Source organism: Miscanthus floridulus, chromosome 1 (genome assembly GCF_019320115.1).
Source record: "Miscanthus floridulus cultivar M001 chromosome 1, ASM1932011v1, whole genome shotgun sequence".
In the NCBI taxonomy this organism is placed as follows: Eukaryota; Viridiplantae; Streptophyta; class Magnoliopsida; order Poales; family Poaceae; genus Miscanthus; species Miscanthus floridulus.
The window spans coordinates 169,072,771-169,083,888 of NC_089580.1; the positions used below are offsets into that span (position 1 = coordinate 169,072,771).

General features: G+C 51.6%; 1 protein-coding gene across 2 annotated transcripts; it reads right to left on the reverse strand.

Annotated features, from left to right (window-relative positions):
• Positions 1-5,016: 5,016 nt before the first annotated feature.
• LOC136501715 (E3 ubiquitin-protein ligase XB3-like) lies at positions 5,017-8,369 on the reverse strand. 2 transcript variants are annotated; one of them, XM_066497242.1, is made up of 8 exons: positions 8,070-8,369; positions 7,910-7,969; positions 7,714-7,818; positions 7,303-7,424; positions 7,068-7,208; positions 6,841-6,948; positions 6,416-6,668; positions 5,017-5,801 (listed from the first exon to the last, which is right to left on the reverse strand). In XM_066497242.1, the coding sequence occupies exons 1-8, from the start codon at positions 8,250-8,252 to the stop codon at positions 5,406-5,408; spliced, it is 1,368 nt and encodes a 455-aa protein (XP_066353339.1). In that variant the 5' UTR covers positions 8,253-8,369; the 3' UTR covers positions 5,017-5,405. The 2 variants fall into 2 exon arrangements, with proteins under 2 accessions (XP_066353339.1, XP_066353345.1); XM_066497248.1 differs by having other exon boundaries at positions 7,747-7,818; positions 8,070-8,368.
• Positions 8,370-11,118: the final 2,749 nt, after the last annotated feature.

Consider the following 11,118-nt stretch of genomic DNA (forward strand, 5'->3'; position numbering starts at 1 on the left):
GTGAAAGGATGCTTCAAGGCCATGAAATGGGCATACTTGGAGAATGTATCCACTACCACCAAGATGCAATTGAAACCCCAGAGACCAGAAGACCTTCGATAAAGTCCAGAGAAATGACCTACCAGGCGCGATCAGGAAAACAGGTAATGGCTGTAGCAGCCCTGGCAAATAGGAGCGATCTGGCTTAGCTTGCTGGCATGTCAAACAAGAACGGACAAATTGCTACACAGCTGACTTGAGACCTGGCTAGGCGAACAACTGCTTAATGTGCCTGTAAGTAACAGGAATGCCAAAATGTCCACCAATGGCGCTGTCATGCATAGCCGCAATGATGCGATGCTGCAGATCAGGCTGATGGCCGATCTAAACTCACTGATCATAACACAACAGACCATCCTTATATGTAAAACAGGGCACCGCGGAAGGATCAATAACCAACTTAGCGATGAGTTGCTGGGCGTGAGAATCAGACGCATAAGAAGCAACCACCTCCTGTAACCATTGAGGCTGAGCCATAGAAAGCGCTGAACAATTCCCAGCTGGCATGCGGGACAAAGCATCAGCAACCTTGTTGTCATCCCCTTTCCTGTACACAATCTGATATTGCAGTCCGATGAGCTTGGTGAACACCTTCTGTTGCCAAGGGGTATGCAAACGCTGCTCCGAGAGCTACACTAGACTTTTCTGATCAGTGATAATGCGGAACTCAGCGTGCTGCAGATAACTGCGCCAATGGTCCAATGCCATCAAAATGGCAAGATATTCCTTCTCATAGGTCGAGAGACCCTAGGAACGGAGGGAAAGAGACTTACTAAGAAAAGCTAGCGAGTGGCCATCCTGAGTAAGCACCGCACCAATTCTTGTCCCACTTGCATTTGTCTCCATAGAGAACGGCTTGGAGAAATCTGGCAAGGCCAGCATGGGTGTAGAAGTCAAGGCCTATTTGAGAGCATGAAAAGTAGCATCTTGAATAGTGGACTAGACAAACAGAGCCCTTTCTTGAGCAACTCTGTCAGCGGACGAGTGATGACACCAAAATGCTTAACAAAGCACCGGTAATACCCTACCAGCCCCAAGAAACTACGGAGTTCTTTGACAGATGAGGGCACGGGCCAGTATAAAGCTGTGTGCACTTTATCAGGATCTGTGGCCACTCCGTGCTCAGAAATCACATGCCCTAGATACTTCAACTGACGCTGTGCAAACACACACTTGGACAACTTCATCTGCCACTGGTCACAGCGCAAGAGTTCCAACACTTGCCTAAGATGGACCAGATGTTCTTCAAGAGACCTACTGTAAATCAAGATGTCATCAAAGAAGACTAGTACCCCGCGATGCAACAAGGGCGCTAGAGTAGTGTTCATGGCCTTCTGAAAAGTAGCCGGGGTAGCAGTCAATCCAAACGCCATCACACAGAATTCATACTAACCCAGATGAGTTTGAAAAGTCGTCTTCGGTTCGTCGCCCACTTGCAGCCGAATTTGATGGTAACCAGCAGTGAGATCCAAACAAGTGAACCATGATGCATGGGTGAGTTCATCCAACAGCTCCTCAATTACTGGAACTGGATACTTAGCCTTGGTTGTGATCGCATTGAGGTGGCAGAAATCAACATAGAACCAGAATGTGCCAGCCTTCTTTTTAACCAGGAGAATAGATGAGGAAAAGGGGCTCTTGCTAGGCTAAATAATGCCAGCATCTAGCATTTCAGTGACTTGCCTCTCAATTTCGTCCTTGAGCGAAGGTGGATATCTGTAGCAACAAACTTGCATAGGAGATGCTCCTAGAATGAGTGGTATAGCATGATCAAATGGCCGAGCAGGCGGATAACCAGCTGGAGGGGCAAACACTGACTCAAACTCCTTCAACAACTCTGATACAACTAGAGGAACAGACTCCTGCTGAGTACGATCATCAGAAGATAGTGCAATAACTTGAATAACTGAACCCACTGACAACTCCGTGAGCTTGCCCTGCAACCGCACAGTAGACTGACCATATGGAATCATAACCCACTTGTGCTGCCAATCAATTTGCATAGGACTATGGGTAGCCAGCCAATCCATACCAATGATCATGTCATAAGAGGGCATTGGAAGAGCCAGGAAAGATGAAGTGAACTGGCACGAATCAACTTCCCAAGACAAAGCACTGAAAGATTATGGGCACTCAACTAAACTGCCATCAGCGATGCGAACCTTTTGCGGATTGTCCAGCGATATAGCACCTGTCAGCTTATTGGCCAGAGTGGTGCTAACAAAGGAGCAAGAGCTGCCTGAATCCACCAGAATCTAAATAGGAATGCCCTGGACAGTGCCCTCAAAATGAATAGACCTAACAGGTGTGGGAGCAGCGACTGTGGTCAATACCTGGACAGCAAACACCTGAGTACAATCATCCCTAGGGGTGATCTCACAACACTCTGAGTCTTCACTGTTGCACATATCCTAGAATTCTTGCAGTGCATGTAACTGAAGAGCGTCGGGGCACCTATGGCCGCGAGACCATTTTTCACCGCAGCGGATGCAGAGGCCGCGGGCGCGACGATAGGAGCGAAGAGTATTCAGCTTGTCCTCGACACCCCGAGGACGCCGCTCCTCTCCAGCAACGGCGCCACCAGCAGGGGCTCACCCACCATGATCAGGAACCGGTGCCTATGGCAGCATGGGCATGGCCCTGGGCGGTGATTTCTGGCGACTTAGATCCACCAGTTCCTCCTGCAACAGGGCAAGAACACAGGCAGCATCCATGGTAGAAGGTCGTTGCATATGAACAACAGAACGTATATCATCCCGCAACCCATCCACGAAATGCAAAGCATAAAACAAAGGATCTATAGTTTTGCCATAGGTGAGGAGCTGATCAACTAAGCCAGTGAACCGGTCAGCGTATTCCTAAATAGCCCCGAACTGACGAATATGAAATAACTATCGAATCAGCAACTCATATTGATCCCGACCAAAACGATCAAGGACCAACTGACAGAACTCCTCCCAACTCATCTTCTTCACCTTGAGATCTAAGGACTGCAGCCAGCGAGACGCGGCTCTAGTCATCTGCATGGAGGCCACACGAATCCATTGACTGGGCTCAACCATATACATGTCAAAATAGTCATCACAATGGCTAAGCCACAGCTTCGGATCCTCCCCATCAAAAACTGGAAAATCTATCTTAGGTAATTTACTACTAGAGTACTGTGGCCCCCAATGCGCGCGATGCTCATGCGGGGCGCCCCCAGCACTATGAAACTCTAGATTCCCCAACTCCAACGCCGAGCTAGAAAGCGACTTGTGAAGAACATACTGATGGGTGGGCTAGGGAAGGGTCTCGATGAGCTTACCCTTGACTGAGGGTTGAGCCGTGGGCTCAGACCCCCGGTGGTGATGTGCCACGCCGTGCCCAACAAACGGGCCGATGGCCGGGTGTCCGACAGATGATGTCACCGTGGCCACCATGGGATGAGGCTTGAGGACCCCAGCGGATGCTGACAGATCCGAGTCGAGCACCACACGACTCATGGTCTTGCGGAGCGCGGTCATCTCCTCACGCATCTGCTCCACCACGGCGTTGGACTTGCAGACCTCGCCCAACTCCGCGCGCAGCTCCGCCACCGACGCATCCACCTTGGGCTTCCACTCGTCGAGCACCTTGGCGGCCTCCTCCAAGCGATTGAACCGGTCCGCGATGGAATGCTCCACAGCCCCGATCCGCTTGCCTAGCGATGCCTCCACCTCTCCGATTCGGCCGCCGAGAGACGACTCGAGGGAGACCTTCACCGATTTGAGCTCATCGAGAAGAAGCTTGGTATTGGAATCCATGGCCCCGGTGTGTTTCCTAAACCTGGTGAAGTGGTCGTGGATGATTTCATGGGGTTCCAGGATGGAAATCAAGGCAGGGATTACAACCTACGATCTAGGCGGAGGAATCGTTGGTTCGGCCGAGGAAGGATAGGCTCTGGATACCAATTTGTTAGCAGTAGAAGGGGAAACGGATCGGAGGAACAGAGCAAAAGGGGCGAGAAGAACAGCAGGGGCAGGAAACAGATGAATCTCAGGTTCGAGTTCAGGGTTCTTTGTTTACAATCTTCATGCCTTTCCACGGTAGAGAACATAGCACATATAGGAACTCACACCTACTCTTACTGGGCTTACTAGACGGCCCACTCCGGACCGAACACTTTGGTGCTCTTAACCCTGGGCCTCTTCACGCGTCCTCCTTCCTCAGCTGAAGCCGCCGAGCCCAGAAGCTTATCCGGCACCGGCCCATGAGAAGGAACGCTGACAGTCTGCAAATCTGAAGCTCATGCTTGACAGTCTCACCTCTTGAGTTCTTGTAAAGCCGAATCCGCAATCCATGTCTCCTTTTTGCCCTCAATTTGTTTTGTAGGGGCTGATCCTAAGACCTTGTAAGGGCACCTCTAACAACTAAGCTAGCAAACGAGCTCATATTTTACTGTATTATTAAAAAAATATAGTATATAAGAAGAGCTCTCTAATAATCTAACTTTCAACGTCTTACCGTGAGTCCTACATTTTTTTTTCTCAACCACATTTCACCGTGGGCCCCAAGCAATACAGTTGGTCCAACAAGTCAAACGACGGTCAGCAGCCAGTAGTACTAAATAGTTGTACATTAACACCTGCTGACTGGGGACAAAGAAGCCATGACGTCAATGAGTGGCAGCAGTTGCCCCTCTCCCAATCTCATTTCGTTGGTCCAATCTCCCCTCTCCATGATAAAAAAAAATGTAATTATTAGTACAAAAGAACGAGGTGGAGGAGACGGGAGATGGTTAGATCCAAGAGGAAACTTGCGACGATCGCTGTCCCCAGTTTCCACTAATGTTCAGGGGATCCAAAGCCCAATGGGCAATGGCCACCCATCACTCAGGCAGGCACTCACCACACCAGAATTCAGACCGGAACCAAGACCTTGACGAGATTGGGACAAATTCTGAGGGCAGCAACTGGCCAAACCCTGAGCGGCGCAGCCCCCATTGGGGCAATCGTATATGAATCGGTCACATGGATCTGTACCGGCTTCTCATCTCATTACCAGACCGGGCCAGATCTCTGCGAATCAGACATGTACAGCAGCCTTTCAAGAACTCCATCCACGGGGGGCATGGCCGCATGGGGCTGCCAGGCAAGGACGAGCTGCTTATTCGGATGATCGCTGATCGGATCTAGCCTAGCTACAGCACGTCAGCACAGGACAGGTTCTCTCTTGAATGAATCTACACAGGTGAATAACTCGCTTGCCAAAAATATAATCTACAAAAACAGCGGCTTGTTCGTTCCTTGATGGATGGGATGGCGGCGGCGGCGAAGGATGATCATATGCACCGATTTCATGTGGATTATGAATGGATGGATGCCTGAAAGCAAACAATGATCTTGCTACGGCTTGTCGTCGACCTGCTCGCTGCTATCTGTTCGCCGGCGGCCCATCTTGCCGATGGAGGAGGCGATGCTGCCCATGAGTGTGCTGGTGCTGCCCGCGTCGCCGCTGAGGTTCATGGACCGGCGGGACCGCCGGTGCCTGGGCGAGTCCAGCCTGCCCCGCTCCTCGTCGTCGTCGTCGCCAGCCCTCGTCCGCGTCGCCACCACCAGCCGCGCGATGCCGCCGCGGCAGAACGGGCAGGTCGGCTGCGGCTGGGACTGCGTCGCCGGGTTGGGCTTGGCGTGGCAGCACAGCGCCAGCGTGCACGCCGAGCACATCTGGTGCCCGCACTCCCGGACCTCGATGCTGCACGCTTGCTCGAAGCAGATGCTGCACACCTCCGCGTCGCTAGCCTGCACGGGCACGCCAGTCATCTAATCAGTTCCGAACAAGATCCGCGTCATGGGGGAACACGAAAATCATGCATGTGTAATCGTACATTGATTGGATAGAGGTGTTTTGAATAATGCGGAGTTCATATGGATTGGCGCGGTTGCTCAGAAGTGCAATGGGGCCAATCGAGCAAGTGGATGCGCACATTGCTATGCTGCCCGCCGTTTGGCAAACATGTGCTAGGCTTGGCATTACCGATAAGCACGGTGTTAAAATAGTGCCAGTAGCAGTAGCCATCACGCTGACAACTGTTGGTTAAGCTTCCTTAATTTACACATCTTTAACCCTTTTCAAGGTGTCATTTGTCTCTCTCGGATCAACAAGGATGCTTATTTGTAGAGCCAGTACGTGTTGGAGCAAGTGACTCTGTGTTGAAACTCTAACATCGTGCAGTTCAGTGCAGGTGACACTTGGGATTTGACTAAGTTCAGTAATCTGTGATCATATCGATCGGGAAAGCAAAAGGAATTTACCTCCTCGAATCGTACTTCATACCAAGACAATATGCCATGATGAATAGCAACAAAAGAGATATTTGTAGTATGCAACTTGCAACGGAAGACTCGGAATTTACCTCGGCTATGGCGGTGTCCTCATCGGGGTGCGATGGCGACGGCAGTGCATTCTTAGTCCCTTTCAGGATCCTCCTCTCCCTCTCTCTATTGGCCTCCATCAGGGCTGCTTCGAGCAGGGACTTGACGTTGGGTTCCAGCTCGCTGATGAACTTGAGAGCGGACGGCCAGACCAGGGGCTCCGCGGATGACGGGTTCAGCAGCGCCGCGCACGCGACGTGCCCTCGCTTCACGGCGACCTCATACGGAATTCTCCTGCAGAAAATCAACCCGCCGCATCAGCACGACGGAAAATAGACCCGATGAACGTATACGCATCAGTAGTCAAGCATTTGCCTCGGCATTCCAGGCGGCCGGCGTCATGCCAATGCCGACTCTGGTCAGGTGTAGTGGTGCTGCAAAAAGAAGAAAAGAAATGCTCGCTCACCCGACGGAGTCTCGCTGGAGGCGGTCGGCGCCCCAGGAGAGGAGTTGCCGGACGCAGTCCAGGTTGCCGCCGCGCGCGGCCAAATGCAGCGGCGTGCTACCGGGGAATCTGCAGGAGCGCTCGCTCGGCTCGAGTCAAATGTATGACACCAAAATTTCCTCAAAAGGAGCGATTTTTTTCACAAAAAAATACGTTGTTTGACATGATATGAGAGGGGGGATCCTCACCCGAAGGCGCCACTGGAGGCGGACACGATGGCGCCGTTCTCGAGCAGGACGTGGACGCAGCGCCGCCAGCCCTGCCTCGCCGCGAGGTGCAGCGGCGTCGCCCCGGTGTCGTCCCGCACGTTCACGAAGCGCGCGAACCCCCTGCACCTCCACAGCTGAGAACACATTAGCAAGGGGCCCAAAACCAAAAGAGCAGCGGCGAGACGGTGGTGTTTTCGGGGCGACGAAGGCCAACCAGGATTCCGAGACCGGCGCGGACTTGGCCGCCGAGAGGATGGTCCGGAGGCAGTCCGCGTGGCCGTAGTACGCCGCGTAGTGCAGGCACGTCCGCCCGTGCGAGGAATCGAACATCACGATCTGCGCAACCAAATCGGAAACACCATTTTAGTAGCCCGACTCCGCCTCGTTTAGTTTGCGAAATTTGGAATTTAGGGCCACTGTAGCACCTTCGATTTTATTTGGTAAATAGTATCCAAACATTGACTAATTAGCCTTAAAACGTTCGTCTCGCAATTTCCTACCAAACTGTGCAATTAGTTTTTCTTTTCGCCTACATTTAATGCTCCATGCGGCCGCAAACGTTTGATGTGACAGGTACTGTAGCAACTTTTTGGACTTTGGTCCAACTAAACAAGGCGTTAATAACCTGAGCCACAGATACGGTGTCCGAGAGGCTCACATTGGCGCCGGCGTCGAGCAGCCGCCGAACGCAGTCGGTCTTCCCGTGCATCGCCGCGAGCATCAATGCCGTCTGCGGCAAATTGGAGACCGGAGGTGTCAGGCGGGAGCAACAGGGAAGAGAGGAAGAAGATGCGAAGCAGCAGCAGCGGCAGTGAGCAAACCTGCTTGTGGCGGTTAACGACGTCGGGGTGCACGCAAAGATCCAATGCCAGGGAGACCACCTGTAAAGAAAGCGGGAGAGGAGTGGGCGGTTGGTGCCGAGACTGGGAGAGAGATCGAGAGCTAAGCGAGGTGGAGCTGCCGTTCCGGAGTCCGTCGTACCTGGAGGTGACCGTGCGCGGCGGCGATGTGGAGCGCGGAGAGGCGGTCGAAGAGCGTGGTGCGGCTGAGCAAGGTGGGGCGGGAGCGAAGAGCGGCGGCGAGGCGGGCCGTGTCCCCGGACTGCGCCGCGCCGAAGAAGTCTACCTCGTCGCTTGGGCGGCCGCAGCTAGCGCCGTGCCCCATCACCGCCGGCCCGGGCGGCCTCCGGCGAGCGGGAGCGGGAGGGGCCGGGGAACTGGCTGCTGACGGGACTGTCCTGGGAGAGAGCAGGGTGGGCGTGGAGAGCTGCTTAAAATATACTGCGTGCACTTTCCTGTATTTTTTAAAGGCTTTTGCCCCTCTCCCTGCTGACTGAGCAATTTTCATCTCCGGAACCGGAACCCTTGCGAAAAATTAAAATGAAAATCCTCTCTCGGATAAACTTCTTTTATTTCTTCTCATACAAAAATAGGGATATTTTTCGGAAAGTTTTACGAGAGAGCGTCTGTCACGGTCACGGATACGAAAATATCATCTCCGTTTCTTTTATGAATACGACAGTAAGTAATACCGCATCCGGTCTATTTTATCTGGCACACACGAATATCATAATTCAAACTTTACAAGGTTTAACTGATAATTAAGCTAATAATTTTTAACTATTATAATACAAACTTTATATTATTAAATTTATAAAGAATTATACTACCCAATAATTATAAGTTTATTAAGATAAATAATATAATATAAAATAAATGAATGATCAAAATGTAATCTAAGAGAGCGAGTAATAAACAACTGTATATACGCAGTACGCTCTTACCTGTCGGTGACAAATTGTACAAGTTGGCGTTGTTGCGTTCGGGTACGAAATTGATCGTTCGTCGCCGTATCGTCTCTCGCTTCGACGTTGACGAGTAAGGATAGCGCTGGATATGTATTTACACTTGGGATTGGGATACGCTCAGAGTATATTTTCGTGTTCCGTAAGCTCAATGACTAGTCCGTTCTTGTTCCGTAATCCATGGTACAGATATGCATGTCGTCTTTACGGATCCGATACCTAGATGAATCGAGTCGAGTCCGCGTGTGCGTGTGCGCTTTCCAAATCCCAGTTACTCGCTCGCACCACTTTCGCTTTGCTGATCCATGGCGCCTTCGATTCGCCCCGGAGCCCGGACTCCCGGAGCCGGCGTGCCCTCATGGCCTCATCATGTCAGCTGCGTCATCATAAATAAAAAAACTCCCAAGCACGAGTGCGCGCGCGTTTTCCTGACACGCATGCATAGTCACGGCTACAGCACAGACTACTGGTCCAGTGCACCCTGCACGAGAGTTGCTCGCTCGCGTTCCCTACAAAAAAAAAAACTTGTCTGTCGCGGTGACCCATCGACGACACGGACACGGTCACGGTCACGGAGGGGGGGTAGATGCCGCGTTGCCGCCGCAGAGAGCGCGCAGTCGCGTCCCATGAATGGCATTGCCGAACCGCGCGCGCGGATCTCCGGCGCGCCGCTGCGCGGGCGCTTTCAATCAGATGATGAAATGAATCGTGGCGTCACACATATGCAATGCAGCGTTTCACCCCGAGGGACAGCGATTCTTCACCCGCACACGTTTTTTTCCTTTTTGCCGTCTCGGCACGCCAACAATGTCCGTTCGGCGAACGGGCTTTTGGATCGACCGACGGCCGTCGGCGGGCGGTGCGTCTCCTTCTCGTCCTGCCTTTCTTTTGGCACCGAATGATGAGGGCGCAGGGTCCGGCCGTCCGGCTCGGTCGGTGGTGGTGAGTGAGTTGCTCCGTTCTGCGCAGTACCGGCACGGCGCTCGTATGGGATGTGTGGCTTTGATGGAACGCGAAAAGACTTTCAGCCTGTTCGCTTCATTGTAAACGATCGTAAATTTTCAGCCACAACAGTATTTTTCTCTCACACCAAATCAGCCAGCAATAATAATTCACGATCGTTTCAACCCAGTCGACAGGCTGTTTTTTTTTCTTCCTCTTGTTCACGTACCGATGGAGTACGTGAGGTGGTCCCTCGCCCGGAGCTGTGTTTGTGCTATTCGTTCGTGCTGGGACAGGCATCGTTCCTCCTGTCGTCGTCTGGGCCCGCACGGTGCCGGTACTGTACCAATCAAGATGGACGGATGCATATGAATTTTCGTTCGAGAGAGGCTTTGGTTCTGAATCGTGATGGGGCTTGTACGGCTACTGCCGGTTGTGGCACAACAGGGGGGCGTGCGCTGTGGGATGATTTGGAGGTTGTTGCCAAGTGGAGCAGCTTGTTATTATTGCCTACGTGGCGAGTGGCGAGTGGCGAGATGTTCATTAGACGAATAAGCTGCTGGTCAGTGTAGCAGTTTCAGAACTGCTATTCTAATTCCAACCATAAATACTACTCGATTTGTTCAAGAAAACAGTTCACTCCTATGCACTTGTGCTGTCTTCAGGTTTTCGTGGAGTCGCGGCGACATGCACAGACCAACAGGGCAGCAGTAGCAAATAGCAAATAGCCGGCTTATAAGCCATGGTACAGTATTTTTCTCTCTCAACAAATCAGCCGTACAAATAACACAAGCGGCTTTACGAGCATCCGAAGAGAGCCTAGATCTTTTCAGGCTGTTCGATTGCCGCCGACACATCCAGTTTCAGCACGGTTCTGACCCTGAAATATCTCGGATTTTGCCACTCGTGGAAAAGGGTGCCAAGGGACTTGATGTGTGGTAGGGGTTCCATGTCTATAGCTGGGAGAGCAACTCTGATTAATTCAAATCTAAATAATGCCCCGATCTATCACATGTCCATTTACCTCTTGCCTAAATCTATCATTGAAAAACTGGACAAGATTAGGAGACGTTTTTTCTGGCAAGGTGGAGGCACAAAAAAGAAATATCATCTTGTTAGATGGGTGAAAATTTGTAAACATAAGAAGAATTGGGGCCTGGGAATCAAAGACATTAGGAAAATGAACATCAGTTTATTATGTAAGTGGTGGTGGAAGTTGGAGAATGAAAGTGGCTTATAGCAACAAATCATTCATTTTAAATATTTGAATGGTAAATCTGTTTG